The sequence below is a fragment of the Thermobia domestica genome, unplaced genomic scaffold (genome assembly GCF_964235325.1).
Source record: "Thermobia domestica unplaced genomic scaffold, izTheDome1.hap1.1 HAP1_SCAFFOLD_2220, whole genome shotgun sequence".
Classification (NCBI taxonomy): domain Eukaryota; kingdom Metazoa; phylum Arthropoda; class Insecta; order Zygentoma; family Lepismatidae; genus Thermobia; species Thermobia domestica.
In genome coordinates, this window is record NW_027657920.1 from 1 (window position 1) to 15,410 (window position 15,410).

General features: G+C 34.7%; 2 protein-coding genes across 2 annotated transcripts; both read left to right on the forward strand.

Annotated features, from left to right (window-relative positions):
• The first annotated feature begins 1,455 nt into the window (after nt 1–1,455).
• Nucleotides 1,456–1,956, forward strand: LOC145678256 (uncharacterized). Its single transcript, XM_081748288.1, has one exon. The coding sequence runs from the start codon at nt 1,456–1,458 to the stop codon at nt 1,954–1,956; it is 501 nt and encodes a 166-aa protein (XP_081604414.1).
• Nucleotides 1,957–7,251: 5,295 nt separating this feature from the next.
• LOC145678257 (zinc finger Y-chromosomal protein-like) lies at nt 7,252–15,002 on the forward strand. The gene is made up of 4 exons (XM_081748289.1): nt 7,252–7,461; nt 9,448–9,591; nt 13,003–13,230; nt 14,886–15,002. The coding sequence occupies exons 1-4, from the start codon at nt 7,429–7,431 to the stop codon at nt 14,976–14,978; spliced, it is 498 nt and encodes a 165-aa protein (XP_081604415.1). The 5' UTR covers nt 7,252–7,428; the 3' UTR covers nt 14,979–15,002.
• The last annotated feature ends 408 nt before the right edge of the window (nt 15,003–15,410 follow it).

The window sequence follows — 15,410 nt, forward strand, 5'->3', positions numbered from 1 at the left end:
GTGTTCGATAAGACAGAGGACCTATCGAACTTCGAGAGGGAAAATTTATCGAGTTGTCATCGGTTACTCGAAACCGTTCGAGTGTTTTAAATTATCAAAGTTTCGAGTATTATCGAAATTTCGGGTATTGTCGAAAGTTCGAGTATTATTGAAGTTTCAGGTACCGGTATTATTAAAAGTTCGAGTATTATTGAAGTTTCAGGTATTATAGAAAGTACGAATATTATGAAAGTTTCTTGTAGCCAATGATTCCTTCTTGCAGCCAAACTAGTCAGACACCTTTTATCATGTGATAAGTTATTGCAAAGTTGTATTTGTGAGGAGAAAGGATAGCGTGTAGAAAGGGACTGCTTTTGCGACAGACACACACACTCACACATACGCAGGAAGTTCAATTTCTTCCTGAATTCTATACTAGGGCTCTATATCTCTGGCTCTGACAGCTATGCGAAAAATAAAGCAAGGGTTGATACTACACTGACCCCCCCCCCCCCATAAGATCCAATGAGTGACCGAGCTGTCACCGCTCTGACATGGAAACTAGACGTTGTTGCCGCTTCGTGTTCTCCCTTTTGTTTCTGCATAGTTGAGTGAAAAGTGCTTTGAGATTGTGTTTGGTTATTGCGACTTTGTGTTTTTTCTTTTCTTTTTGTGTGTTTGGGTGTGTTGTTAAGAATATTGTTGTAATTACGTAGTGACAATGGCTAGTTCTTCAGAACCGAAGGCAAAGAAAATAGGAGTGTATAAAGGACAAAGCCGAGGATTGATATACAGACTTCGTGAATATTTCGAGAAAGAGTGCGATAATGGTGGCCCTCTTCTCCTGTGACGAGGGTGGTGGACAGAGTGGCTGATGCCCTTCGTGTGGAAAAGTCTACTGTTAAGAACATAACAAAAGAAAAATGTTCCGAAGAACTGAATTCTCCCTCGACAGTTTTGGTTACTCCAGGCAAAGAAAGAAATCGACCCAATGTTAAAACATCTTTAGATCGTTTCCAGAATGACGCAATAAGGCAACACATTTATCAATATTATATAAGGAAAGAATTCCCGACTCGCGGTAAGCTTCTCAAGTCCTTGAAAGAAGCAGGGCTTTTCGAGGGAGGGAAAACAAGCTTGAGTGTTGTGTTAAGGTAAATTGGTTTTAGGTGGAAGAAATTCTCTGGAAGAAAAGTTCTTATGGAAAGAAGCGATATTGTTGCGGCTTGGTGCAAATTTCTGAGAGTGATGGTGAAAATGAACCCGGAAAACGTAGTATGGCTGGACGAAACATAAGTGAATGCAGGACACACGAGAAGCAGTGCATGGACAGACGATACATCCGAAGGGACAAGGAAGACACCTATTGGCAAGAGAAGTCGACTTAATTTGCTTCATGCCGGCACTGTGCGCGGATTTGTACCTGAGGCATTGTTGCTTTTTAAATCAAAGAGCACTCGTGATTATCACGAGGAAATGAATTCCACAACTTTCGAAGACTGGTTTGTCAATAGTCTACTTCCAAATATTAACGAGAATTCCGTAATCGTGCTTGATAACGCGGCTTATCATTCCGTTCAAACGAATAAACCTCAAAATACCAACAGCAAAATGGAGGACATGATAAAGTGGCTTGAAAAAAATAATGTTCCTGGTGTATCACCAGATATGAAAAAAGCCGAATTAATAGCATTACTAAAAATCTATAAGCCAAGACAACCATCATATGAAATCGATGGAATTGCTGAGGCTCACGGGCATACAGTTATTCGACTTCCACCATATCATTGCCATTTTAACCCAATTGAGTTAATTTGGGCTCAAGTTAAAGGTTATGTGGCTCAACATAATAAAACATTTCGTGTAGATGACGTGAAAAATTTAGTAATACAGGCGATCGAGAAAGTGTCCCCGAATAATTGGAAAAACGCCGTTGAGCATACGTGGAAAATTATGCAGCAAGCTTGGGAAGCTTAGGGTGTCTTCGAACAAACTGTAGAAGATGTAATCATAACATTGGGTGATGGTGACGATAGCATCGACGACAGTGACGATGAAGAAGAAATTTCGGCAGTTAACTCTGACGAATCATTTCAACCTATCGATAGTGACGAATACATGTAGGCAGCGAAGGTATGTCAGTTTACTCGATTACTTTATTTTTAATTCTGGCTATTTTTATTTTGTTTCCTTACACGGAAAGTTTTAAAACTCCATGAAAATTCAGCATTTATTAAGCAATTCATTTCGGTTGTATTTGCTTGCTTTTTCTGTTTATTCTTAGCGTGAGCGGTTAAACCCACGACAAATTGGCAACATTGTTTTGTCCACGTGCAGAAATGTCAGAACCAGAGACATAGCGGCCATAGTATAACTCTTGTTATTTGCTGACCACCTATTGAATCAGTGTTGCCAGATGTAGGTCTTAAACGTACAAATACGGTAATTTGCTCTTTGTACAATATAGTATGCAGTCCAACACCTCAACCATATTAATTATGTGTGGTGTTGCTAAACTTTTGTAGCAAAATTTTATTTTTAAGCCAAATGTGTTATCTTCTGTGATGTTTTCTCTCTCTCAATGGCCTCTAGTTCACACACTGCCGCAGATATGATGATGCTTTGGGCGCAAACTTCCCCTTTCGCCTTTCAGTAAAATAAATGTTAATCAAATCAGTGGTGATTTCAGGAGGTTGCTCAGGAGGGATATTTCCCCTCAAACATATCTCTGTTCGTGTTCACCGTGGTTTACCAGTATTTTTGCTACTTTTACCCTCCGTGTATTCAAAATCTCCCGGGGTAGGATTACCATAATTTCTGGACACCAATCCCGGATATTTTTTTAGAATGGTGTGTGTTTATTGAGAAGTTTTAAAAAAAAAGTCTTACCTTAAGTTCTAAAAATGTTTATGATCATTTTCTTGACTGAACATATATTTGTATATTATTGTCTTTATTTTCTAAATTATTTTTCTGAGTAAAGTATTATTCCGAAGAACACCTTATCGCTATTGATTTTTTCCATAAATATCAGCACAAACCAGATTTGGAAGCCAACCATTTGACCAAACACAGTGAAATTTCCCAACCTTTTATTTTCCCTGAAATTTCGGACATTGGTTAATTCCAGACAATTTTCCGGACACAGGCTTGAATCCTGGACGTATGGTAAGCCTACTCGGGGAAAACGTTGAAATCATCACTGAGTTTAATGAAAATGAAAAATGGAAATAAATCTATTACTACGACATGATTATATACAGTGTATGTTCTAAACAGTCAGTCTGTACTCACACACTAGCGGATCCAGAAGCATCGTTTGGTGGAAGTAGATTGCTTCCTGGACGAATAATGTTGGCTTAAAATACGTAACAGGTTTACATCAATTCAGACTAACGTAGTTTATTATTTTATATATAGGCCTATTAAAAGGAAGTCTGTGGGGGAGAGGAGGTCGGCTGGTCCCCCATCCCTCCCCGTGCATGCGTCAGTGGATCCGCATGTGATAGTTTCGTACCATCTCAAAGTAAGTTAAACTCTATAAGTTGTCTTTTGTATAGTTCGAGCCAGTGGCGTCTGCAGAATTTCAAGGGGTGTTCATCCAGTCAATTTTATTCTTTTACAACAAGCGTGATTTTTGCATATATATATATATATATATATATATATATTTACATCAGTTAATGATTATGAAACCAAACACAATTCGAAGCTTTCTTGCACCCACTGGAAAACGTGAAGTATATTAATATTTATTTGCATATATTGTTATTGTAGACGGTTCCCATAATGCCCACCGACTTCGATTTTACAAAATTTGAAAAATAAATTTCACTTTTTATTTTGTGGTCAATTTGAAGGCATTTTGTTATACTACCATTAAGAAACCCATATACATCATATTACGAATCAAACATTATGGAACAATTTCATGTGTTACACGCAGCAGTGGTACCAATCTTTGAAAGTTTCATTTACAACTTTTTTCTTTTTTAATTGATTTTGTGAGTATTTCAGTATAAAGGTACAATAAGATTTTTTTCTCTCTCTCTCTCTCTCTCTCTCTGTGTGTGTGTGTGTGTGTGTGTGTGTGTGTGTGTGTGTGTGTGTGTGTGTGTGTGTGTGTGTGTGTGTGTGTGTGTGTGTGTGTGTGTGTGTGTGTGTGTGTGTGTGTGTGTGTGTGTGTGTGTGTGTGTGTGTGTGTGTGTGTGTGTGTGTGTGTGTGTGTGTGTGTGTGTGTGTGTGTGTGTGTGTGTGTGTTTTTCTAGTTTCCGGCGAAAGCGTGTGGATACTACCAGGTATAACTTCCGTCTGTACATATGCTAGTGTGTGTGTGTGGCGGGGGTACATGAAGTATTAATAGGAATCACGTAGTGGAACTTATCAATATTAGTACGTACATACGTGCGACCGTTACTTCACACGATAACTTTGGAAGAATGCGAATTTTTAAATTCTGCTTTTTGCAATAAATAAGTAGAGTGATTCCTCTCGAGGGAGTTGGTTAATGGAGGTGATTCGCCAACTAGAAGTGGTAGAAATGAGTCATTTCCGATTTTAACGTTGATCACTATAGAGCGGAAATGGTAATAAATAGTAAGAAGCAGTTTTCGGCAATCGATAAAGGGTATCAAGGATAACTTTCAGCTTCATCCTTAATATCCTTGTAAAACTGGAAGAGATAGAAATTAACTATGATTTCTGGCTTCAAATTAATCTACATAGTGAGATAGGAAGAAGCTGTTTTAAGAATGAATTTAGCATTGTGGGAATAAATATCGTCTTCTCTTTTAAACTTCTAATCAAATCGTAAGTAGCAAAACTCAATTACTTCCCATTTTAGTGTTGATCACAACAGATTTAAACGATACTAAATAGCGAAAAGAGGTTTTCTGAAATCAATTAAGTGTCCCAACTATATGCTCTATCTCGACTCTAATCTTTCTACTAAAACTTGAAGTGGCAGAAATCAATCGCTTCTGGTTATAACATTGAGCGTTATAGAATGGATAGCGAGAAGGCTTTTTAGGTAATTCATTAAGTGCTCCAAGAGTATATTCCATCTGGGCAGTAATCCCTCTACTCAAATCGGAAGTGAAATAAATATACTAGAACTTTTGGTTCCCAAACCACTTCAGAAAAGTTTCATGATCCTCTTTAAGATTTTTTTATTATTAGGATCACGTAGTGGAACTTGTAATATCGTAATAGTAGTAGGTACATACACTCATGTCCAAAACTATTGTCGCACGTTCTATAAATATGTTGTTATAAGAATATAATTTGATAACGAATTTGCCCGGTATTTCTTATAATGTTAGTATGTGTATAATTGGCAAGGACATATATGTGGCAAATTTCATGTCAATAGAGCAGTAAATAAGAACAATAAAACGAAAATAAAACTTTCTTGTCCATTTAGCAACGTTTTGTTTTACTCATTCTAATTTTCGTATTTATAATCCTTTTCATATGAAATTTACCACAAATATGTATTTCCCGATTATACACATAATATCAGTATTAAAAGTACCGTTTTTGCCCGTTCAGTGTTAAAGCGGGAACTAGTTTATTTCTACCACTTTCTATTTCAATACAGTATTAAGAATGGAGATGAAAGGTACTCTTGGGATGCTAAATCGACTGCCGGAAACTGTTTCTTGCTATCTATTACCCTTTTTGGTTTACAAGATCAACGTTAAAAGCAAAAATGGTTGATTTCTACCACTCCTGGTTTCTGATCCATAACCTCCTGGTTTATGATCCTCTACTAACGAACTCTTTCGAGATATTTACTCTAGCTCTCAATTGCAAAAAACAGAAGTCAAATTCAGTTTCGTTCAAGAGTTTCGTGCGGAGTAACGGACGGGATGGATCAACGTACTAACTGTATAATATTATTATAAATCTTACTGTTTAATCCCAATAATTAGATACATATTTCAGCGTTTTTGATTGTGATCTAGAAAGAAAGAAAAGGGTTTGGAAGAAAATAGAGGTGGATATTACAATTATTATTATACTAAGATATTTATATCTCGGGATCCCGTGAAGTTGAAGACATGAAACGTGGTATTTGAACTGAAATTGGTATGCTTCCAGATATAAAGTGCAAGGCCATAGTCCGAACAAACACGATGGCCTGGGAGCAAAATCCCAGGTATTTGAACTGAAATTCAGTATACTTGCAGGTATGTGAGATGCGAGGCCGTAAGCCGAGCAAACACTGATGATTGCAGGTTTGAGATGCAAAGCGTTAGACCGAACAAATTTTCGGGTCTGAGGGCAAAGCCTCCAGCGAGACGAAGGCTTGTATTGAATGAACTCTGATGAAGACACTAAGGAGGCTCACAAGGAGGGAAGGCGAAAGTGTTAGGAATAAGCAGCTCCATTTGTGTGTGTGGGGGGGGAAGGGGGGGTCGGAATACGGTATGGAAAAAGAAATTACACTGTTTACCTTTGATAATAATTATTTCTAATTCGTATCAACGTAGTGATCGAATAAAACATTTATATAAAATTGTATTAATCAAAATTCCTTAATTTTTTATTAGTATTCACAAAGGAATATATATATATATATTAGTTTCTTTTTTTAAATAATTAAAAGCTATCAAGAATATTTTATAATAATATATCTGTATAAGCTATTAGAATTTGTGTACCCTATTAAATGGTATATTCTACAGTGCGCTCAGTTTAAAACTTGCATTGCAATACATTCAATTTAAAATATTTCGGAATAGTTTATCATTTGTTTCATTTTTGTGCCATTCTTGTAGAGGAGAAGGAGAGGATACAGAGAGTGGAGCAGAGGAAAGCTGTATCTCGGGGTCAGTTTTTAATGAATGAACTGTAATCTACGTCGGTTTAAAATTCTGAACTATAGTTTGTGATACGCAGTATACTTGATATTTTTCTGTCCTTTTAAAACTAATTTCAAACTAAGAGGACAAGGGCAAATCCGGAGGACCACTTGTGTCTGCAGATCATACTTTGAGAAAATCTTACCTACAGGAAACTGAAAGATAACTTTTGTGAAATTACCTACACATGGAACTGGTTCGTACAGATTTTTCTTTTAACTTAAAAGAACTTTCTTTTAGCTTCTTTTAACTTAGTTCCTTTTTCTCCTTAGTTAGAAATCTGAGAGTAAATTTCGTGTAGGTTTCAATACTGAAACACAAGAGTGGTAAGTTGAATAATTCTGCAGTTATACAATGAAGCTTTATAGCTGTAATCTTGACTTCGTTTCTTAAGAACTAATAGTGAAAAAGTGTAAACTGTTGACTATACATTTACTTTCAGGTATCAACGTTATATTCCTGTAACAAATGCAGTTTCACTACCATTAGACTAGGAAACCTACGACGCCATGTAGTTGAACATAGCTCAACTACCTATAGCTGTGATATCTGCCATTATCGAACAGATGATGAAAAATTCCTCATGAGACATAAACGCGTGAAACACAATGACAGGGTAAGTGTATCATCTGATGAAAATAAATAAAAAGCGTAAAGTGCGGTATTGTTCGTTAATCAAGAACAAAATACAAAAACTTGTAATTCACCTATTAAAACTCGAAAGTTTAATGCGCACTAGATAAAGGTTACTACTATGTGAAACGCACTAGTAAACCCATTTCGCACCGATAGTAAATTTTGTCCAGGGCATTGTATGACTAAATTAGAATTGATCTTAGACAAATTTGAGAAAATAAGTTTAGAAATGGCTTAATTAGATTTCCATTGATCAAAGAAAACACTCTTATCCTTATTTGTTATATGGAGAAAGCAACCAGGATTAGCTATTGACATATTTTCAGGTTGAAGATACAGTTGAATTTTCAGGTTTCAAAATAGTAATTTCATAACACGTTATGTAGCTGTTGAAACAAATAAATAAATAAATAAATAAAACATTTTAAAATTGCTATTGTTGTAGTTGAGTAAAAGAGAAGTATAAATGATGAAAAAGCCTGTAAAATTCGAGAACCAAAATACATTAAATCACCTACTTGTTAACATGATATGCGCGTAACGTTAGAAAGATTAGACCCTTATCTAGTATTTTGTTGTTCCACCTTTGGGCATCTCAATTTATTTGGCTCGTAGTAATATTACTGTAATGAGTCCTTAATATAATTTCGGGAGAATAATGTACCACACAGATAGAATATCACTCTGAAAACCACACAGATTAACGGGTATAGGAATAGATCCATGTTTCGAATTACTAAAAACTCGGGCAAAAATTGATGGAGTTTAAATTATAATCACCAAATTATTCTCCAAATATAGTATGTTAATCAAGCTACAGGTCATTAGTGCGAAAGGGTTTTTAACAAACCGTATTACTCTGTAAAGTAGCAAAGTAGCATAACGGGGCGTCTCGAGATCATATATATATATATATATATATATATATCCCACAGTTTCACTAAATTGGTTGGAGAATATCCAAAATTTAGATGAAAAACAACTTCCGTGAAATCTGTGAGACACTCTTAAGGTTAACAAGGTTAGTTCGACACCGGAAAAATTAACATAATTTACATTTTATGTGAAATTGAACTTATTGTCTTACTAGAGCAAATAAAGCCGTATTGTAGAATACTACAAAAGAATAGCATTAACTGTCTCATGTTAGGATATTACCGAATGTAGTCAAGGAAATATCAGGAAATACTACAAAAGAAATGACAGATCTTTGATAATATCAAATGTATTTCGCACTATTAGGTTGAGAGACTGTGGATATTCGGTTGGGTACTGGCAGTGAAGCATTGATATTGTACAAGAACCTAAAATTTGTAATGATTTCTTATATTGACCGGTCCTTCAAAATACATAGGTTCGCAAAAATCTCAGATGGTCGGGTTGTGAACTTTGTTGATTGGGTATGAAATGACCCGATTGACTTACTAGAGATTGATAGAAGAGGACTTAATGGTAAAATCAATAATGTACTGACTACATGTTGTTCATAGCTACTTTCATATTTTCTGTTAGGCTTCATCATGAAATAGCTTACGTAATAACATGTTCACCAGAATGGAATTAATAATATTCTTGCTATGATGTTAACTATTGCTGTCGATGCGAATTCAGCATTCATTTGGAGAATCGAGTAGTTACTTATGAAATAACGGTAGCTCAAGTTAGTTTATGAATAAGAAAGTTAAAAAAAAAAAAAAAGTACCTGAACGTCTGCCGTTAGTGCGAATATATGAATCTGTGTTGTAAAAAATGATACTTATATGGTTACTTACTTACATCCATTTCGTCCAGAATTGACTACTTACATCTGCTCGAAATTTGTTAACTAATGTAACAAAAGCACAAAAGTCAGTTTTGATTCTCAGTGCGTCGTTTTCTGTATTTTAATGTTTTTGTACCATGTATCTTCCATTTAATAAATTTATTAGTATTATTCTATTTGTCAGACTGTTTTATTCTGTTTTAGGATATGGGAGAAAGAACTGTGGAAGTGTATAACTGTTCAGAATGTGATTACTCTTCTACAAAGTTATCGTTTCTTCAGCGACATTTGAAGGTGCATAATAATACCAATGTACATGGATCGTCGCAGGCGTTTGAATGTCAGGATGTAAGTAGATTTTTGAGTTAAAATTAACACTAATATTGTAACGGATCATCCATGACATGCTCTATTCGTTTTGTTTCTATTTCATTTCTTGTTCTTTTCCCTTAAGTTTTGTTATTACTGATATTTAGCCATTCCAAAGATTGATTATGTTATCTTTTTTTTTTCTATTTAATTTCTTTTCTTGATCATCTCAAAGATTATTTATATATGGATTGCTTATTGTGTTTAATTCTGTTATGAAATTCAGTATATATGTAAATGTAAACATATTGTTGGGTTATAAGTAGGGCAACCAACTTTATGCTTTATTTTTCCATACATTATGCTTTATTATGCTTTTTCCTAAATGATACCTTAATGTGGTGTTTCCTTGAATATTTACTTTTACCCATTTAAGAGTGGTGGCCAAACTAATGCCGCTGCTTCATCCTCATTTTGTACAGTTTTCCTTAACCGGTGTTTCAAAGAGGAAACGTAGCTGCACAGTCAGCTTCTCACATTTAATGAATTCAGAACAAAGAGTACAAAATAGATTACCGCCTTCTACTTTGAAATGGTCAGTTAAAAATTCTCTTACTCTCACATATTTTTGATATTGGCATCTTGGAATAAGCATAACCAGTCTTGCCTGCCTTTTAACAAAGTGAGGAAATTTTAAAAAATCCTTCTGAGCGGAAGGTGAGGAGAGAGGAGTTCGAAGTTTCCATGGTTACACGTAAAGGCAATTAGCATTTAATTTCCATTGTTTGCGGCATTGATGACAATCTTCGTTGATCATTTTTTCTTTGGCACAAAATATATTAACATACTTTTCTTTGTTGTATACGTATACAGGGTTCTGGATTTAAAAGCATTAAGCATTATACTTTGTTTTATTTTTGTAAATTATGCGTTATTATACTTATAAGATTACCAAATTTGGATATGAAAAATGGTCAAAATCACAGATATGGTACTAACCGTAGGTGGAAAATTCTATTATGCTTTTTATGCCTTATGGTTGCCCTGGTTATGAGTTATTTATTTGGTATTAATTTTACGAACCAATAATGCTAATGTTTTTAAATTTCTGTAACTCTTCAATTAGCATATACTCCCTGTTTTTTCCGTAAATATTTGCTTTAAAAAATAGATACGATATAATATAATTCAGTTTCTGCTATATAAAAAAGCTAAAAATCATACAGTAATATAATTTGTAAATATAATTATGTTTGTCAAGTACCAATTAACTTCAGTAATGCTATTTTAATTTGTTTTCGAAAAAGTAATAAGAGTATTAAACCATGAGATGCTAAATAGCCAAATGTCTCCTATGTCTTCTTGAATGCCTATACTTTATATCCTACACGTATCTCAAAGTTCTATCGCAGGGAATTTTAATGTACCAAGTCCATATTAAAAGCACGTACCGTTAACATATAACTTCGATCATGTTCAATATTTAGGTGAGACCCTTTTATCACTTTTGAACATAATTTCCATCCACCTCCACGCATCGTTACAGTCTATGTATCCACCTTTCAAAGGCATCTGTGAAGTAATTTTGGGATGTATGTTTGAGGCACTGGTATATTACACTTCCGAGGGAACTTCTGGGTAAAAAATATCTGCTCTGCAAGAAATTCTTGATCTTGGGAAACAGCCAGATGTCGCTGGAAGCAAGATTGCGGAATAGAATGGGCGTGGAAGAGATTCGATGTATTTGTGCTGCAAAACATCGATGACGATGCACTCGGTGTGGCTGTGCATTATCCCAATGCAGAAGAAATCCTGAACTTGCGAGCTGTTGCCGATTTTCTTGGAATGTAGGAAGCAATCTCTTCCCTAGAAGTTTCATCCAATACTGTACAGCCAAGTGATCGTACGTCCTTTTGGTATATTGTCAGGCAGAATTAGTCCCTTTTTATCCCAAAATGTAGCATAGAGAACTTCTTCTTGAGGAAACTGTGTGAAATGTTTGGGTCGGGATGAAGAATAATGTTTCTACTATTTTGACTACCGGTTTGTTTCGGGACTGATCAAACTTTTCATCCGTAGTGATCACGGAGTCAAACAATTGTCCACTGGCAGCACTATTTCCTGTCAGTAGGTCATGAATACTCTTTTTCAACATTTGCAGGTTAGTATAGCATATTGGGCAACATGAAGTACTTACTTGAAGCGTGGATCATGAGTAACAGCTTAAAAATATTTTGAAATACAGAACCACACCTACCTCCTTTAAAATAATAATAATAATAATAATAATAATAATAATAATAATAATAATAATAATAATAATAATAAGAAGAAGAAGAAGAAGAAGAAGAAGAAGAAGAAAAGAAAACCACTTAAGTTTTAAAAGTTACTACACAGAAAAGTATATTTGTTCGGGGATGTACGAATTTATTTATCAATGTACAGTAAATTATGTAGGAATGGCAGAGAGATATATACAATCTATAAGTAAGGGATATTTTAGGTAACAATCGAAAATAAAATATAGCAATTACAGGATAGAGAAAATATTTATTAGAAAACCATATCATTAAAGAAATAGAATTTTTGCGTAATGTTAACTCGTAAATTGAAAGAACTGTGTTCGAAGTGTACCATGTCCTGTAAAGAAACCCACACTGAATTTGGATTAAAGCATCCTAAAGAAAAATCACAATATCACAATCAAATACACACGCAAGTTTGCTCCTGAGTTGATATTTAAGAGTAGTCATTCTTACTTAAGAGAGAAAGAGAGAGAGAAAAAAACTAATCATTAATTATAAAGTTGATCACAGGAAGAAAAGCACATATTAACAAGTTATTCATCAGAAAATCAAGAATAAGAAGCACCCATAGTCCGCACGAGGCACCGGATGAAACAGTATTAAAATAATGGTGGTTCGGATTTCACCTTAAACTGTTGGTGCATATCTCATATGCCTTTGATGCTGGAAAGAGACGCTGCTCTGCAGCAAACAACAAGAATAAGGAGATGCGAGAAAAAGGCTTCTACAAAAGTTTTCCGATCATATAAATAGGTGTATTGAATTACTTATCCTCAGAAGTTCTTTTAATAAGAAGTAATTCTGTTTCATATTTTATTCTCCCTTTTGTAAACAAGCATTGACTTATTTAGATGCTCCTAAGAAGAAGATAAAAGACCTAGGTACGTCGATTATTTTCCAAGTTATTAATTTTTAAGCATGTTTGACAGAAGAATCTCAATAATAAAATATATGTAAGAATAGTAACATGTGAACACAAGTGAGAATCTTTACTGCCGGAAGAAGAAAACCGACTAGTTTTTGAAATATTGTAGATATTTATTCACTATATCTGTCAACGAGGTAAGTATGAAAAATTTACGTATTAGATGTTAGTTTTAATTAAGTTATTAAGAAAGTAAAACTCATTATGTGTGCTTTTCAGTGTCATTACAAAACGGGAAGAAAAGAGCATTTTCTGCGGCATGTCAACAATGTTCATAACAATAAAAGACCATATCTTTGTGATTTCTGTGGGAAGGCATTCAAACGCTATGACGCGTTGAAACAACATAGAATCATCCATGCAGATGTGGATCCAGCTGCGGTGGTTTTCTATTGTAAAATGTGTGGTAAAGGATGTAGATCACAGGCGCATTTAAATGAGCATTTGGTAAGTAATAACTGTATTTTGTCTTCAGTGGATCTATGCAAACTTACTTGATATATAGTTTTGTTTTAGAATATTTCGAAATCAAATAAAGGCCATGATAAATAACACTCCATAATATATTAACATATTTGAAAATGTTAAATATATTTAGAAACTCGAGAGCGAATCAATAAATAATGCACAACAGTTTCTTCACATGCTATACTGATCTGAGAGGTGAAAATGGAATGAAAAGCACTTTAAAGTTCGAGTGTAGTCGCCAGTTATTCGATTAGATGTACCTGTAGCGAGGGTAGCGTGAACTACTGAGTAAAGATCATGTTGTGTTACAGTCGTCTACTCGTGAAAAAGCGAGAGATGTAGTGCTTTTTTGTGGTCAAAAGGGCAAAATCCGAGGGACCAGGTAATGTAAATTCTTTGAAGATGGCCGTGTAAACTTCGCGAATTTTTCACCTACTGGGCGTCTAGCAGCAGTTTCAAGCGAACAGAATGTCACAGCCATTGATGAGACAATTCGTAGTGAGTGGTAAATCCATCTTCGAATATTGTCGAATATGTTCAATATTTCGTACAGTATATTGTATAATGCGATGCATGACAAACTGAAATTTTTTAAAGTGAATGCTTGGTAGGTGGTAACGAACCTCACGGACGTCCGTAAGGGGCAGCGAATGATGGCATGTATGTGGACCACCTTGTACGGTACGCTGAAGAAGGACATACTTTTCTGGAAGGTATCGTTACAGGTGAACAGTCCAGCAAGCAACCCTGGAATGAAAAATACCCATTCTCCAGCAAAAGAGAAATTCAAATTGACTCAATCTTGAGACTAAGTGTTAGTGACTGTATCTGAGATATGCAAATGGTTCTATTAGCGGATTTTGTAACACGCAGGGCCGTTGTAAATGTTGCATCGTATGAAACAACATTGCCCAAATTGTGTCATGCACCTCGTGACAAACATCCTGGCATCAATGCTGAAAATGTCAAAAACTTCACTACTATATACACATATTTTGCTAGTTCTGTTTTGAGAAACTCGAGAAGTTTGAATGGGAGATGCTCGAGCAGCGCCGTTCAGCCCTGATCTGATACCTCCAGACTATCATCTTGGCGCTATGAAAAACTTCTTTAGCGGCAAACATTTCAGTTCTGATTATGAATTCAAATCGGTTGTCCGCAGATGACCATACTTTCAAAAGACGGGCGTCTATGAGGAGAGTATTTTGAAACTTGTGTAACGATGAGAGAAATGTGATTGAAAGACCTGCTGACTACGTTGAAGAGTAGCTTTAATATTAGCCTTTACTTTGTATACATGCTTATAATATCACCTGTTACACTTTGTTCTACATAAATTGCTGTGCGTTACTTATTGATCCTTCCTCATATTTTAGATACTAAAATATAGTATTTATTTATAGGAGAGTAAATGAAAAACATGTTATGATTGTTACTGCACATCTGAGATATTAACCTAGCGTCAAAAAAAAAAAAAAAAAAAAAAAAAAATATATATATATATATATATATATATATATATATATATATATATATATATATATATATATATATATATATATATATATATATATATATTTTAAAGCTTAGAATATCAACTATTACTTTTTTCTTTTTAACTTTGTTCCTATCAGCCTACAAATGATGCGAATATTGAAGTATGCTGTGTAATCTCTGAAATACGATTAAATTTGCAAGGAACGGACTCTTCATTGGCATATCATTAGTGTGAATGACATATTACATTTTCGTAAGTTGTTTTACATTTTTACATAATCGGACCCTGTATTTATTTGTAACTAATTATCAAACTATTATAAGCAGAAGTTTGAAATTTAGAGGTGTTAAGTAGCTATCACCATGAAAGTATCTAGTAATCTGCTCAGATTTTGGAGGATTGCATCAGGAGATAATACACGCAAATTTTAAAATATTATGAATATTTTATAATTTGATATCGAGGAAGCCGTAAGAGGAAACATGACGTTCGCTTTGTTTATTTCTAGGGAGTCCGTAACATCTTTTGTCCATAGGATCCCCTATCTTGAGTACGGAAATAGCTATCGCTAAACGGTCCTCAGAATCGTGAATTAGCTCCTACAATGTATTATTTATTTATTTGTAGTGAAATTTGCATTAATTGTTTGTAGATCCATTCC